This window comes from Uloborus diversus, chromosome 3 (genome assembly GCF_026930045.1).
Source record: "Uloborus diversus isolate 005 chromosome 3, Udiv.v.3.1, whole genome shotgun sequence".
Lineage (NCBI taxonomy): Eukaryota > Metazoa > Arthropoda > Arachnida > Araneae > Uloboridae > Uloborus > Uloborus diversus.
Genome location: NC_072733.1, coordinates 5693091 through 5711268, shown reverse-complemented (window position 1 = coordinate 5711268; position 18178 = coordinate 5693091). Strand labels below are relative to the sequence as shown.

General features: G+C 33.5%; 1 protein-coding gene across 1 annotated transcript in view; it reads left to right on the top strand.

The window, feature by feature from the left end:
• Window positions 1-18178, top strand: part of LOC129218153 (WD repeat-containing protein 17-like) — a 151601-nt gene that overhangs the window by 8809 nt on the left and 124614 nt on the right. Inside the window, 1 exon segment of the mRNA XM_054852368.1 lies at window positions 6455-6881. Within this exon segment, the coding sequence (XP_054708343.1) occupies window positions 6455-6881 (427 nt within the window).

Here is an 18178-nt window from a genome sequence, read left to right as displayed (position 1 = left end):
CAGGCCCGTCCATTCGAATTTTTCCAGGGGGGAGGGATAAAGTCTGCTGACTCAATGAAATTTATACCAAAAACCATCCCACTTTAATGTAAATTCGGTATCATACTTTTGAAAAAGTATGATACCGAATTTCGTTTGGAAAATGCATTGTGAGGGTGAAAATTACTTTTATGCTGAATTATCAAAGCAACGCACAACTCCATTTTATCTTCCACGATTACACCTTAGTTGTACCTTAAATTGAAGGGACGAGTGGAAGAAGGTGTTACATGACATTTGTTAAAATTTGGAAATGATGATGTAGATCAGTGGTTCTCTACATTTCAGGCTCTGAACCCCCACCCCCTTTTGAATACCGATGTGAGTCCCACCACCACTACCGTGGACGCGTTTGCAAACTCGAGACCGGTTGCGACCGTGCGTCCGATCGAGAACACCGGTCGAAACCCACTCGTGTTTATAAACTCCGATCGTGGTAATTTTGGTCGCAACCAAAGCGACCGAGCTTTTTTGCCGGGCGAATTCGTCTCGTGACTGGTCGAATCACGGAACGTGAGAGCGTCCCAGCCGCCTAAAAAACCAAATGCCTAGCCTACCGCCAAGGAAACCAAACATCAACAGCCAACAAAAGCAAATCCACCGCCAAGAAAAACGAATCACGGGACGCGGGAGCGTGCCGGCTGCCAAGAAAACCAAATGCCTACCGCCAAGGAAACCAAACGTCAGCAGTCAACAAAAGCAAATCTGCCGCCGAGAAAGACGAAAGAAAATAATAAACGCGATACAGTTTACACGACAGAACAAGCTGGCGTTTTCTGGGGTTTTCACCCCTTTGTATCTCAGCCCCATGAAGACCCCAGGAGTTGATTTTTGGTACACTCAATGAATGAAATAATTAATGATAAATGAAAAATGCAGCTTTTTTTTATTTATTTATTCATTTACTTTTGTAGTTGCTGTTTGCACGAACCTTTCTAAAGCGATTTGTCAGTAATCCATTTTTTAGCTTTAATGCTGCACGAATTTATAAATTAAATTTTTTTCTATTGTAACAAAAATTAATGTTTTAATATGGTTGAATACATTTTTTTGTGTATTTCCTGAAAATACTTAAATTCAGCTAGCATTACCATTACTAGTTTTTAGTGTGCCCATAACTGAGCAAATGTGACCATAACCTGTCAAATCAATGTGTTCCAATCTATTTCAAATATATATATATATATATATATATAGGGTGGTCCTTATTTTTGAAGTTGCAGATATTTTACGCGATGCCTCCTTAATTTGTTCCATTGTGCAAATAAATGATCCTTGCAAAATTTAAAGTCAATCCATGAATATTAACACGGCCTTGGGTGAAGCGTACCACTCTTCTGCGCTTGTTCCAACCAAGCGGCAGGGGAACATTTCTTCCCATCAAGATGGACACAAGAGATTCTATAGTTCATTAATGAATGACGTAGGCCATTAATGAATGATCTTTGACAACAGCAAATTGCCTCCACCAGGCTTTGGGGGTGTTGATTTACAAAATTCCCTGTGTATGTAATAGGTGTGTCAAATAGAGTAGCAAGGTTTCAATGCTATAAATATAAGTAATTGCAATTATATTTTAATTCGCTGTTCTTTAGCTATAAACATACCTAAATGCTTATGCAATTTTTAATTTTTAAAATATAAACTTCGAAAAATCCTCGATTACTGCTAACATAAAAATATACTGTATTTTCCATTGCTAAAATATAAATAAAAAAAATATCCAGATCGGAACAATGTAAAAATCTACTTTAAATTAATTTTCTTCTATTTCAGTACATAGTCCTTTATTATCATCAAAAATTCTTGCGATTCACAAGGTTTAGAAATCAAAATGGGTATCTATCCTAACCTGTTGAACTTTTGTTTTCTACAGCTGATCTACCACAATGCAAAAAAGCTTGACAACTATTGATATCTGCTCGCCTTTCATCACTGTTAGACAAATGCCATATTTGGGATAAAGATGTTGTTCCTTTATTTACAGCCTATGTAAATGCAATAAATTTAAATCCAAATGACCTAGTGATCAATCGTACATTCCTTAAGAGAGCAAAAGAAAATCTTCGAGAAGTAAAATTAAATTTCATGAATTTAAATTTAGATTTTGCAGTTATTCACTGGGATACAAAGCTACATTCAGATATAACTAAAAAGAACGCCGACAGGATTACCGTGATAGCTTCAGGCTTGCAATACCAACCGTATAAATTGTGCATGCAATTTTTTAGATCAAAAACTGAACGTTGATATATTACATTTGGATTGCCATCATCATGCACTTGAAATCGTACTGCAGAGTGTGTCCTTAAGGAAGTTCTTGCCTTTCTTAGTTCTAGATCAGATATTCAATTATTTAAGAGCTTCAAAATTTTGTGGAAAGATCTCCATCATTCAGAACTTATAACATTTCAATCAAGTACACATACCACTTAAATTCTAAAAGACGAAGTGGATGACATATTATTGTTCGTAAAAAACGGAATGGAGAAAGATTACAGAGAATTCTCATAATTTGTAATAATATTTTCTGGTGAATTTCCTCCTACTGGGATATGTTTTCGGCAACCTGGAGCTTATCCCTGAGCCACATAGGTGGCAAAAGGAATTTTTGTTTGAAAATTTTTATATTTAGGAAACAATTTAAATTGACCTTACATGAAAAGAAAACCCTTCAATGCTGTTTTATAAAGCTGTTTTACAATTAAATGCTGTATGAAGATATGTTTTTCGCAGCAACCCAATCGAGGCTCTTTTGAATAATATAATCTGTCTGAAAAACTAGCAGCGAACAAAATGACGACAAACATGCAGCAGAAGCAGTGATTGGAAAATTCATAAATCACTTATAGTATTTAGGGGATAAACTAGTAGCTTTGTCCGTATTGGATGAAGGAATTAACTTTGAAGATAGGAAAAGACTAGTCCAAAAAATGCTTGTGATAAGGAAGACGTGTCTGATGACTGTTTAAGAAATTTCAGATAACAGTAGATGATTTAGAATACTTTCTTACTAAAGATCTTCCTCTTTATAGAATCAATTACGAGTCAATAAAATTGTTGGATAAGTTGCAAATACTAAAAGATTTTTTCCTATTTGATCCTGATTCACGGCAAAATGTTTAAGCTATTTAAAGGGAAGAGAGATTGTTAAAATACTGAAAATTGTGAATGATACAACTGAAAGAGGAGCACAATTAATCGAAGAATTTCACAACTAATTTACCAAATGTGAGTCACAAAGAAATTTATTTCACAGACCGTCCAAAACTATCGGAAAAAAATACACACTATCGAGATACGTTGAGAAAAGCGTAAGATTAAGGAAAGTTTCTAAAGCATTATTTCATTCTTATTCAAAGTAAAATCTTTAGATGATATAAAGTAATTAAAAAGGTTAATTTAGTGCTTTTTCACTGTTGAAATATTTTGCAAACCTAGGAGAAACGATGTACTGGGTCTGAAGTAAAAACTCGGAAGATTTGTGGGGAAATTATCAAATGTGTTCAACTTCAACGGACTAGGGGCACGTGTTATTATTGACCGATCGAGTTCAAATTTTGCACACGTTACTTTTTATTATAGTGTCACAAAACTAGGGGGCGTCACTTGTTGAATTCCGAAAAAACATTTTCCCATATAAATAAGAACCACCCTAATATATATATATATATATATATATATATATATATATATATATATATATATATATATATATATATATATATATATATATATATATATATATATATATATATATATATATATATATATATATATATATATACAGTATTGTGGCAATTAATTGGGAAATGCATTTTTTTTTCAAAAAAATCAGTTTTATTCAAGTTTTTCATGAATACATTTGAAACTAATAATTAATATAACATCCTCGAGACTTAAGAACATCACAGACACGTTTTGGCATAGAATGTACTAGACTGGCACATATAGTTTTAATTTCAACGTCATTATACCATATGTTAAAAACAGACGAAATTAGCTTTTCCATCGTAGTACTGTCAAATTTATGAAGACGTTTTTCAACGATAGCCCATAAATTTTCAATCGGATTTAAGTCCGGGGAGTTTCCAGGCTAACTCAGTACAGTAAGTTTGTTTTTAGATCATAAATTAAAAATTTGCTTCAATGTGTGACATCGCGCCGTCTTATTGAAAAACGAAATCTCCGTTCGACCAAAGTTTAGACATGGTTGGAAGCACATTTTGGGTCCATAGCGATTCTTAGCTGGCAGTGTTCATCATTCCTTCTACGGGAACAAGGGATTATGTCCTTGAAACGCAGAAACAACCTCAAAACATCTTTTTGGGTGGATACTTGGGTGCCTGATTAATGTGGTACGGACGAAAAGGTTCTCCTTTGATCCTTCTCACGAACCTGAACCTAAGTCCCTGAACCACAGAAAATAAAACCTTTTCCCAGTCCTCCTCAGTAAATATTCTATACATATAATAAAATAAGATGTTTGTGTGTGTGTGTGTGTGTGTGTGTGGCGCGCTTCCCGGGAAAATGGTAAGGCCTAGAAAGATGAAATTTGGTATACAGCTGCAGTTTTTGCCGAAGATGTGCACCTCGGACTTCGATTTTTGATATTTTAATTAGAAAAAAAGTTACTTAATATTTCATGTGTTTTTTAGCACTTTTTAGTACTTTTTACCTCACAGACCCCGAACCAATCGCACTACACAAATATGTTTCGTACTATAGTGTAGGAAATTTAATTTTAAATATGATGAATGAAAAAAGTTTGAAGATAGAGCAATTTTTGTATTTTTTATGAATTTTTGAAAAAACCTTTAATTTGCATTTTCCCCTGGGTTTTATTTTTTTCTAATATCATCCTGCAAGAAGTATCAAAGCCTCATTTCTGAAATTTAAGTTGGTAATAGTAAAAACATTTCGCCCTCTTTAGAAGAAAAAAGTTCTTAAAGATACGCAATAGTTTTTTTTTTTTTTTTACAATTGTTTATCCACGCATCGATCGAAAAAAGCGTTCTTCAATCTTTTATGCCTCTGACGTCACTACTTGGATTTCGATTCGATATTTACGATGGAATATTAATCGCAAACAATGTTAATCTTTTTTTTTTACTATATAGCTTACTTCTACATTTTATGACGTGTTGACCACGTGTTTTTCCGGCAGCGCTTGATTTTTTTTCTTTCCTTTTTGTTGTTTTATTTGGAGATTGTATTTATTTCTTTTTCCATCCCCCCCCCAAGCTGGACGCTTTGCTGTATCTATATAACGTTACATTTCATAGTTGTGCACATTTAATTCAATAAAAACAGCGAGATTTTTTTTTTCTTTGTCAAACGCTACTTGCACACTACGGGGAATTTTGAAGATAACTTTTTTTTTTTGCTCTACTTAAATAAAAGCGGTTTTTTGAGTGATCTTTTTGTTTTTATTAGGAAATGGCAGGGGAGGTTAAAATAAATAGAGATGGATAAGAAAATTTAGAGATAGATCGTTAAGATAGATAGCCGTCAAAAACGGCAATCTTGGCGTAAAAATGTGACTGGCACAAAAAAAGAAAGAGATGGATTGATTAATACTGCTGCCAAATTTATTTAAACAGCCGCCGAAGGCGGCAAACTTGAAGTGAAAAGGTAAATGACAAGTTAGTCAAACAGCCGCCGCAGGTGGCTGCTTGCACAGAAAGTCGAATTGCGTAAGAACCAGCTGGTCGTCGCAGGCGGCTAGTATATATATATATATATATATATATATATATATATATATATATATATATATATATATATATATATATATATATATATCATGGTTGCAAATTAATGAAAGTTTTGCAGCTATAAAAGTGCAATTTCTAAGTTCTAATACCGTGCGAATTAGTTTTTCCATGAACTAGAAGTGCAAGATCGCAGTTCAACTACAATAAAAATTCTTAAAAAAGCCTTAACCATTCTCATAGCTAGTCCCTTACCTTAGTTAGTTTTACTTTCTCATTTTATTTCTTCAAACATTCGAGCCTCACTTGAAATTCTTTTACGTCCTCCAGGTTGAGAATCCCTGATGTAGATGATCTTAAATTTTAATAAATGTCACATGTTTTTTTTTAGTATTACAATGCCGTAAAATAGTATCATCCACATGGTTTTCTCCATCTTTTAGCAGATGTCACATAGCCTTCTTCTACTCGCCCCTTCAATTGCAAGCATGTTTTCTCTAATCATTTTAATTTTTAGATGTCTAGTCCAAAGCAATTCTCTTTCAATACTGTGTGTTTGTACCAGCTTTAAGTATGAATATGATTTGAAACTTATGAATTCTTATTCTAAGCAAAATTGTTCTTTCCTTCTGCTAGTCTCTGAGTACAAGCTAGCCTTGATTTATAGTTCTTTCAAAATTACTTTTTTTTTTCATTTACAGTTAAATCGGGAGAGTAAGCAATTCTACCTTCACTCTATCATGTCAGAGCATAAAAAAACCATTTGCGCCATTGCATGGCATCCTAAGGACAAAGACGTACTTGCGAGCAGCAGCACTGACTACAAAATATGCATCTGGCACGTCAGCAAGCACAAGTTACTTGCCTCTCTCAACACTACTCATTCTGTGCCATCGTTGATGGCCTGGTTTCTGGCAGACGATGAGTGCATCGCCTATTGTGACGGCAAAGGACCTCTTTATCTGTGGAAGTACACTTTGAAAAATGGAAAGGATGGCCCTCTTTCACATCCCTTGAAGGAAATATCATCAGTCTTTTCAAACATCACTCAGATTAGTTGGCATCCATCTGACGCTGGAAGATTTGCTATGGGCCATGCAGACGGAACTATATCCTTATATTTTCAAGGTAAAATATGCTCACAAATATTTTGTTAGTAAATTTATCCGAATATGCTTTGTTTATGAATAGTTGATCTTGTTAAAAATGTTTCCTTGTCAGATTTCGAAGATTTACCTCTTAGTAGCTGTACTTGCTCTTTTCTTACTGATTCCAGTGCAAATGAAGTATCTAGGCATTAATAGCGATTTTTCACTTCTGGGAAGGTACCAGTAAATTAAAAGTGGCTCACTGGTGCAGTGGATTCAACTAAGCTCATATGTTACAAATTCTTTGCAGTTTGGAAGTCAACATAAGAATCTAGGCATTTTGCCAAAGAGATAACTTTAAATCCAATGACAGTCAATATTTAACATAGTCAAATTATATTACACAGATTTGTACGAGTAAACTGAAAGGATTCGTACAAATGAATAATGCATTTAACTGAAGATGTCTTACAGAATTTCTAACCCCATGTTGAACAACTGGTATTATTAAAACTGTTATCATAAATGCAAAAGAGAGCATGGCAATACAGCTTTACCACGGAGTGTCATTAGTACTGCCGTAGGCAGGTAAACGGCAGTGTCGTGTAGTTTCCCCCGAGGTGTAAAACAAATTATTGGTTGTCAACCGTAACGTATAGTGGGTACAATGTTGTGCGAAAACCCAAGCCAGAGTCTTGCAACCACGAGAATCACAAAATCTCTTATTTAATAAATCAAAAAAACTTTAGGTGTGAAAAACATGTACCGAGGGAATTCAGACTTAAACCACAGCGTTTTACGAACTATGCACTATCTAAAATAACTGAAATACGTCGGCACAAAATAAGTTATACATTTCCTGGAACTAAAGATCTCACCGATCAATGATTTCGCGTCACGCAGGCAAGGAAAAATCCACAAGACAGCAAAGAGTTTCTGCACAAGGCTTTAGATGAGTAAATAATGAAGTTTATTTCCACACAGTTCACAAAGTCACACTTTTGGCTCATTTGCCGTGCATCGCCTTGCTGGCGATGCACGGCATGCAGAGGAAACATCACCCGTATTGTATAATTACACACTGCCACTTTATAAAATGCCATCAATTCACAAATACCAAACACACAGCCACACGCACTCTCTTTACGCAGGCACGTCGCACAGTGGGGCGAAAACGACAAAAACCGCTTAAAAGGGTAATTTTTTTTTCTATATTCAACTAATTGCGGATTAATATATTTGCACAAGCCTATATCTTAGGCAATCAGAACCGGAATTTTAGAGCCCTTCGTCCACTACAAAGCTAAAGATAGCCTTTAGAAGATCAAGAACCATGAATGAAGGGGATTTAAACAAATTGCTTTGAAGCAATCTATATATATATATTTTTTTTTCTTATTTATGGCGGGAATATTTAATTTCTCTCGTGTCCGACGATAGTAAAAGAACAAAAAAAAAAGAATAATCGAATATTCAAACAGATAATTGGTTTTGATCAGCACCGAAAACTAGGGAATTCAAAGTTATTTTTTTCAAAACGCTCAACAAAAAAATGTTCTCTTATGTCTTCTTAGAAATTAATATTAGTTAGTCATCAATGGTCTGTAGAAATACCCTGAAAAGGAACTAGCTGCGTTATCCTGCGAACTTCGGACTTTGAGCCCAAACAAATTTAGAAAAATCCATTATAACATGCCTGAGTAAACAGACAAGCGAGAGAGGTTTAAAAACACTTTTAAGCGTTTTTTAGCGTTTTCGCTCCACAGTGCGTCGGCAGTGTTCAAAGTTCACGGCCACCTTGGAAAAAGTCCGGACAGACATTGTTTCGTCGGCTGCGGAAACAACATCTCCACTAGATATTTCAACACACCCAGCTCACACCTTTTCCGCATGGGGAAATTTCATCAAGTCCCGCTCAAAACTCAAGAAAATACGTGGCATTCCACATATCCGTTACTCTTGAAAAATAAACCGTTAACCGAATGCACAAATCATAGCTCTTAGAAACGGATCGCAACATATTCGGCAGCTTATGATACTAGAGAAATAAAGCAAGGCGTCACACACGTCATACCGTCTTTTCTGACGTTACCCCAATCGCATTCGCCTCAGACAGACGTGGTGATCTGAAACCGCTCTTAAGGGGGGAAACAAAACGCTTGCGCGAATTCTAAAATGAATGAAAAGAAAGGATTCTAATGTGGATTACACCACTGGCAGTATCTGCAGAAAGAAGTATCTCAGCAAAACAATCCTGTTGTAAAAATTTCCTCGCCAAGAAAACCTTTAACTCTTCCCCAGAAAAAAGAAAGCCTTCATCCTAAACCCAAAAACTCTCAGCCTTAAAAAGTCATGATATCTATTTTGCCCGCCAAGTATCTGCCAAACTATTATCCTCCCTGTTCTCCTATTTCATCACACCTACTTCCGTTAGAACCTCCTCCCACTTTCAACTCCTCAGAAACATGGATAGATCCTTTAAATTGTTTATCTTGTTTGGCGGGAAGCTATTCTAATTGAGGTGGTTGCTGGTGAGCAAAAAGCTTCCCGCCAAACTAGATAAACAATTTAAAAGATCTATCCATGTTTCTGAACAGTTGAAGGTGAGAGGAGGTTCTAACGGAAGTAGGTGTGATGAAAGAGGAGAACAGGGAGGATGATAGTTTGGCAGATACTTGGCGGGCAAACTAGATACTATCATGATTTTTTAAGGCTGAGGGTTTTTGGTTTTAGGGTGAAGGCTTTCTTTTTTGTGGGGAAGAGTTAAAGGCTTTTTTGTCGGGGATATTTTTACAACATAGTTGTTTTTGCTGAGATATCACATCTTTTTGCATTGATATTATTATATCAATGATATTATTATATTTGTCTGTATTTTTAGAATTGAGAATTTCAAGTCATAAATATTCAATTGAAACAACATTGTTTTGTGTTTTTAAGGAACAATAATGGCAAGCTTAATTTTACGTCATGATATTTTCTGACCAGTAAGATTCTATGTTCGTTTGGTGAGAATTGTGTCGTTTAAATTTTATTGCAATCCTTATATTCTCTGTTGCAAAGAAAACTGATCGGATAATAAAATACAGTATTTTAAATCATATTGTTTTCAAGTATTTTACAACTTCGCAATAAATTTATTACAACTTCTTTATTTAACGGATTATTCAACATTTTCACGAAGGTTTTTTTTTTTTTTTTTTAATGTTTTACAACTTACGGGATATATTAATCTAGCTTTTCAGTTTTTATTTAACGACTTCTTTTCTTGAATCGTGGATTATTTTACGTTTCATGGGATAATTTTAATTGTTGGATGATTTAACTTTCTTTTGATAGAACTCTTTGTCTCGTTTAATACCTAGTTTTGTTTAAAACTTCATTAAAAAGACTAAATAACCTATGTTATCACAAAGCAAAAAAAAAAAAAAAAAACAAGTCTTTAAATATTTTAAATTTGAATGTGTCAGAAGATGTATGTAACTGTACTCTGTTTAATCGCGGATATTTTACAAATTGCCACAGCGACTGCTCATGAGCGTGGATTAGCTCATTTCAAAAGTCTTGCTTAAATTAATTGCAAAAATTTTGTCTGTTAACGACAACAAAACACGAATATCCACATACATATTTCATATATTTCAATTCATAATGTGTTATGTTTGTGAAAAATGCATTGATTTAGAAAATAAGCAAACCAATAAATAAGTGCTATTTTTCGCTTTCAATTATAAAGTTAGATGTATCATATTCATATGCGTACAGTTTCATATAGTATGCCACGCAAAATATTTTCATGGTTTAACCCCAGTTTCGCCGACAGTTAAAATTTCACCCCCCCCCTTCCACCCCTTAAATATATCAAAATTGAAAAACAGGAAGGAAAGAAAATTCATATGGTGAAACTAGGGGGACTGTATTCTAATCTCATTCATTAATGTTTCTCTGCTTAAATATAAAAAAACAACATAGAATCTTAAAACAGAAAGCCCAATGAGCTAAGTCCGCGCTCATGCGCAGTCGCTGTGCTAAATTTGTGATATCCGCGATTTAACGTCTAGTGTCTAGTTGCAACTTTTGGATCTGTTTTAGTCTTGATTGAATTTCATTTGCTAAGACATTTTTTGAATAACTGTTAGATCTGTTATATTGTTGCAATTCTGTCAGAGATTAAGAAACCCTATGAGCTGAGAGTTAGTATATATGAATTTAGGGGAAGTTATTGATTTTCAAACTTTAATTACTCCGGCTCATGATGTCCCTGGGGTATGAATTTTTGTATTTTTCTTCAATGGCCCCCCAAGAATATGTATACAAAAAAGCATTACCATAGCCTAACGGGGAGCTGCTGCAGAACCCCGGGAAGGAACGATTTGGGGGTAAAAACAAGGGGGAGGAGAAGGGGGTCAAATGGCACAAAAGGCACATTAGTAGGGCACAAGGAATGTGTGTGCGGAATTTCAGCTTGATTCGTCTTTTCGTCTTGGCAGTAACCCTGTCAAAGAAAGCGAAAACTTTTTTGAACAGCGATTTTATAACTTAAATTCCCCTCCCCCCCCTCACACACACACTGATGGTCCAGGGGATTGTAGTTTAGTTTACGTCGTCAGGGGCCACTTGAGATTGAGTATACCAATAATCAACACCGGGAGTCTTCATGGGGCTGAGATACAGAGGGGTGAAAAACCTAAAAAAAACCAACTTGTTCTGTAAACTGTTCGTGTAAACTGTTTTTGGTCGCTTTTATTTTCTTTCGTCTTTCTTGGCGGTGGATTTGCTTTTGTTGGCTGCTGACGTTTGATTTTTTTTTTTTTTTTTTTTTTTTTTTGGCGGCGGGACGCTCTAGCGTCCCGTGATTCGAGATATTTGAAGAAATGTGTGTTGGTTTTCAGTGCTAAGATAAAACAGGGAAATGTTTGAATTAGATGTTTTTTCGCGCCTTTTTTTTTAGAGGAAACCAAATAAGCAAGCTTGTACAATTAAGCTAACGTACATCAGATGACAAAAATGCAAAAAATTAAAAATTTGCAGTTACTGCCCTTTACCTGCTCATGGCAGAGTACTCCTTAAAATGCCACAGCATAAAAAGATACTATTCCTTCCTACAAACAATTTCCATAACAATTCAGACCACTGCTTGAACAATATAAGTGACATGTAGACCTCATGACCGATATTTTAGAAGATATTTCAACTTACTGATCACATTTTCAAAACATAGATATTCAAACATCGCTCATAGTTTTCCCGTGTCCTAATCTCTAAATTTAAGATTTTGCGCATTAAATTATGCTAAAAATTTAAAAGCACCCAGTCCACCAAAATATAGAACTAATGCTGATTTTAAAATGTTAGAGGCTGTAAATAATGTGCAATAAATAAAATTAATTGCTTATAGCCGTTTCAAAATCATGCATGAGAAAGCTAGTATTAGTAAACCATTATAATAAAAGTAAGACAAAACAACGTTAAAAGAAGCACAAATTTGCAAATTATAGCAGACACGTGTTTCGGCGTTACAGGGAACGCCTATTTCAATGCAAAAAATAATGAGCTTATGGATGAAAAGATATCCGACAAAAGCCAAGAACAGAAAAGCATGCAGCTTAAAAGATAAAAGCAGCGTATTAGCCAAACACCAATGACAACCGATCAATAAATAAATGTTATAAACCGATCAGGAACCAATAGGAATGCAAGCAAAGGCCACGAGCTTTCTCTTAGGTACGAACCCAGAAAGAAAGAATTCAATTGGACAAAGATTAAGCCGAAGCTTAAACAAAAAGAAAAGAAATTGTCAGTAACCGTGAACCGCAAGAAAGGAAAAGCTGAATGGAAAACCATGAAATAAAATAAACAGAAACAAAAAAAATATTCGGAAAAATAAAGATAAATAGAAGAAAATTGGGGGGGGGGGGTGTCAATCAAGACAAAAAGGTAAAAATAAACAAAGGATGATAGATAAAAATGAATGGGAAAAAAAGGGGGGGTGGGATGGGGAAAGGACAGTATTAAAGATATGGGAGCCAAATGTTGGAAAAATATGGAACTGCACTAAGATCGTTAACTAAGTTTGTTGGAAAAATATGGAACTGCACTAAGATCGTTAACTAAGTTAGAACTGTTCCTAAAAATATGAAAGGATTCCCAAAAGTCAAGATCTGATGAATTGAGGCATTTTTGGATAATCTGATAAGAGTTAAAATCAAAAGAGTGATTCGAATCCCAACAATATTGCCAATACTAGACTTATTTAATTGTTGTTTTTTCACATAATTTTGATCTCTTTCAAGCGAATTTTTAAAGCACGCCGAGTCTGTCCAATATACGCAAGTTTACAACTACAATTAATTCTATAAATTCCACAACAATTAAGAGGGTGAATAGGATCTTTAAGAGAAGAGAATGAAAGTTTATTAATAGGAGAGAACACCACCTGGAACTGGAAACGTTTTAGAATCTTAGCAACCTGATAGCTTACAGATGGAAAGAATGGCAAAACAACCAAATTCTTTCTGATGAAGGTTCTGTTAAGAACATTAGTTTGGGATTTATTTGAAAGTTTTTATAAATGGAATCAATCAAAGTTGGCGAATAGTCTCTATCAATTGCCACAGCTTTAAGATAATTAAGTTCCACTTTAAGAAGTTCCAACGAAGAACAAATATTAATTGCGATTCTTCGTCGGAACTTCTTATACTGTCCTTTCCCCATCCCACCCCCTTTTTTTTCCCATTCATTTTTATCTATCTTCCTTTGCTTATTTTTACCTTTTTGTCTTGATTGACACCCCCCCCCCCTAATTTTCTTCTATTTATCTTTATTTTTCCGAATATTTTTTGTTTCTGTTTATTGTATTTCATGGTTTTCTATTCAGCTTTTCCTTTCTTGCGGTTCACGGTTACTGACAATTTCTTTTCTTTTTGTTTAAGCTTCGGCTTAATCTTTGTCCAATTGAATTCTTTCTTTCTGGGTTCGTACCTAAGAGAAAGCTCTTGGCCTTTGCTTGCATTCCTATTGGTTCCTGATCGGTTTATAACTTTGTCATTGGTGTTTGGCTAATACGCTGTTTTTATCTTTTAAGCTGCATGCTTATCTGTTCTTGGCTTTTGTCGGATGTCTTTTCATCCATAAGCTCATTATTTTTTGCATTGAAAAAGGCGTTCCCTATAACGCCGAAACACGTGTCTGCTGTAATTTGCAAATTTGTGCTTCTTCTAACGTTGTTTTGTCGTACTTTACTGTTCAGCACAAAGGTATTTATTTATCTCATTATAATAAAACTTTGTTTTATTTCAATTTAATTATAAATATATTATAGTTTATATATTTATTTAATATATTTAGACTAAGCCAGTAAAAATATATAAAACATAGACAGATAGAAAGATAGACAAAAAATTTTTAAAAAAAATGGATTTTTTTGCGCGTAACAGAAAAAAGAAACAGAACTTAGAAGAAAAAATAAGCCTGCAGTGTGTAGACGATAAGTCGTTCTTAATAAATTCCAAGGAGATTACCTTCTTTCCTTAAATCGTATTCGTATTAAATTCAACAATGCTTTGAGTTGAAAGGATTTCAACATACTTGTTGGTTTTGAATAATCTTAATTTAAATCCTCCTTGGGTTTTTATGTACTTCTAATGCTAATACTTCTTATATTATTTGGATACTCTTAATCCTAGTACTTTTAGATACTATCATTTCATAATTTAATCGCTCTTGTTCGTGAGCTAGACATTATCTTTTTGTGATATCTTTAAGTTTCAACTTTGATTGAAATGTTGAGCTTTTGAAATTTTGCTTTTATCAAAAAAGTGCCGAAACTGTTTCAAATTTATTAAAACTTACGGTAGACACAAATGAAACGGAAAAAAGGGGATATACTTTTGAAATTAATTTTGAAATGTACACGTGCATCCATGGGGAAAGAAACAAAACACCCCTTCGTATTTTAAGACTTTTTACACTAGAGACACATGACATGTGTCAATTTTTCATAAATAATTTATTCCATTAACTTTTATTATTTAAATTCTGTTAACATGGTCGTCTTTTTATTAAAATGAGTAAAAACTTTAACATTTTTACTGAAAACCATTTTTTTATCACAGATTTGTAATCAGCATCACAACATTTAACTTCTGATACCAAATTTTGTTTAATTTGATCCAGTCGTTAATCCAAAATTCAATTGAGAAACAACTACCTCGTAATGTTAAAAAGTTTTTTGATGTTTTCGCACATAATATTTAGCTATCTTAGATACAGTGAAGATATTTTTTATACCTAAGTATGAATCAACTTTATTAATAAAATCATCCTTTACAATCTCGAAAATATAAAATTTGGGTTTGTCTGAAATTCATTTTTGAAACAAATATGGCCTGAAACTATCTTGTATATCAATGAAAAATTACTCTAAAAGAGCTTGTACACGGATATCCTAAAATATGTTCAAAATATTCAGCAGTTTTTATGCTATGCTTAAAAATTCAGTTTACTACGTTTTAAGGGACCGTATTGATATGAAGAACTAAAATAATGAAAATTGGTTTATACGGGAAAAAGAAAATTGTTCAACAAATTAATGTAGTTCATTATAAAATTGTGTTACTTCATAAGAGTTATGTCTGTGACTTTTGAAATGTATACTTACATATCTTCGCTCCTAATGAAGAACAACATATAGTTGCAAGTTCAAACTGTTCTATACAAATCTTTAGCATAAATAAAATGTAAAAGATTTTTAAAAACTAAAGTATACTTATTGGTTTCCTTTTTCTTTCTTTTTTTTTCAAATCTCCAACTGTATGACTTTTTTCACCAGTTTGAGAAAATAAATAACTGCAACCAAGCCACAGCATTTTCAATCAAATACTAGTTGAAATCCCACGGTGTCTGAGGGTTTCCCTCCCTTTTTTCATGCACTTTTGACAATAACAATAAAAGTTGGAAACTCATTGAACATATTTTCTTTCGCTTTTCTCTCTGTGTTATTTCCCCCAACTCCGAAATTATATCAATTTCAGATATAAAGCTTTTCAATGATGCCGAGAAGGGTATATATATATATATATATATATATATATATATATATATATATATATATATATATATATATATATATATATATATATATATATATATATATATATATATATATATATATATATATATATATATATATATATATATATATATATCAGAAATTGTAAATCAAATACTCAGTAAGAAATTCCATTTTTTGCTTCACTGAAATTCATCGCAAAAATCTTTGTTGAAACTCTGCTTGTGTTATTACAAATAACGAGGGAGGAAGTTTCGAAATACCTTACTTCTTCAGGTAGTATGCGTGAGTATAACAATTTAAAAAATACATTTCTCAATGGGTGGAAATGTCGTTCTTCTGAAGTCAATAAAAGATTTTAAATGTTATTCGATTAATGTTTTTGACATTTGATTCGACAAATCAACAATTATTTTACTAAAAACTAGCTAGATGCTTCACTTTTATTGATTTTTTTCAGCAGCCGAGTACTATTTAGTGCAACAGAAAATATGTGTGTGTGATCCAGAATATAAATTATTTTCCATCGAACAGAATCTAGTCACATATCTTCTTGTTTTCAAAACGCAACTGATCCAATTTTGTGTGACAATTTTGTTTTAACTAATGTTAGTACATAGCTAAAGCTTTGTTTTGCATAGTTTAAAAATCATATCAGCTGGGTTACGCCCTCCATTTACCATTCTCTGAAAGTCTCTACTTTTCCCACAATTTGGTGATTTGGACATTTGGTTCTTACCAGAAGGAACAACAGATCATTCTTCAAGGGCTTTTTTGAGGGATATTTCGGCGGGTGCTTTAGAGTCCTTCCATGTCAAGTGACCTAGTGGTCCCAGCTCGACCCTCTCCGATTTGGATGAAATTATATAGAGGCGTAGAGATGCCATTGAAACTAACCCATGCAAGTTTTCAATTTCCAAGATCCAAATCCTGAGAGTCTAGGATCTCCCAAAAATGTGATCCAAAATGGCGGATTAGCTTTTCGCGACAAATTGCGATCTTTAGTCATAGAATTGCACAAAATTTTATCACACTGGAAGCCTGAAATTTCGGGAGCTTAAAGTAAGTTTGGCCGTTAATATATTCAAGTATTTTTGTGAATTTGACCTCGTTAGATTTTGTGAAGCAAGCCTGTAAACACGTTAAAAAGCGCGGTGGAGAAAAATTTTCCTGGCTTTTTAGGGTGTCATAAAATCAGAACAAAAATGAATTCCAAGGCTCGTTCTTCGTAATTCTATTGCGAAATACTTGATTTTAATGGGTTTCAGTTGCAGAACTTAAATATCTATTCTCTAAAAAAGATATTTCCTTCAAAGTAACTATCAAAACCGTTCAAATGAAAAATAGTCTAATTTCAAAGCGATGTAGCTCAAGTTTGTCACTTCGCATCTTCTTTTCGTTAAGACCATTAGAAAGATTTTTCTTCAACTGTGTTCTTTCGTTAGAGGATGAAAAATTGAGTTCAAAATTTTGTCTGTAGTAACGAATTCCCATGTTTAAGCTCAGGTTGCCGAAAATTTTATCACATTGGAAGCCTGAAATTTTAGGAGCTTAAAGTACTTTTAGTTTTCAATACGCTCTAGTATTTTTGTTAGTTTGAGTTCATTAACTCTTGTGTAGCACGCAAGTAAAGTCTTAACAAAAAGCGATGACGAAACTTTTTCCTGAACTTTAGAATGTCATAATTGTTGAACGAAAATTATTCAAAAGGTCGAACTTTGTAATTCTATTGTCACTATACATGTTTTTAATGGTTAAAAGTTTCTGAGCGTAAATATTGGTATTCTAAAATATATTGTCATCCAAAGTTGCTATCAAAATCGCAAAAGTGAAAACCAGCATATTTTCAATGTGCTGTAGTTCAAGTTTGTCACCTTGCATCTTCATTTCGTTAATAACATTAGAATGAACATATTTTTTCTTATAAAAAATATTTTTTTCTTTTTGATGGCGTTCTTTCAGATAAGCATGAAAGAATAAGCTTGAAATATTGTTTATCGTTTAGGAGAAAATCTTGTTCAACAACAAATAAAGAATGGGGTTTGCCATGGACACCGGTTTATAGTGATTTTGCAACTGTCATTATTCAGAAATAGTTTTTTATTTTTATTTTAAAAAGTTGGGTCGAAAATTAAATATTATAGAAACAGTAAAATGTCTTGTTTTGGAAACAGACTCACATATCAGACAGAAAAAAAGATAGTTTTCCTTTCTCTCATGTTTAAGTTTCCATCTTACTTTTAAAAAATAAGAATAAAAACTATTTG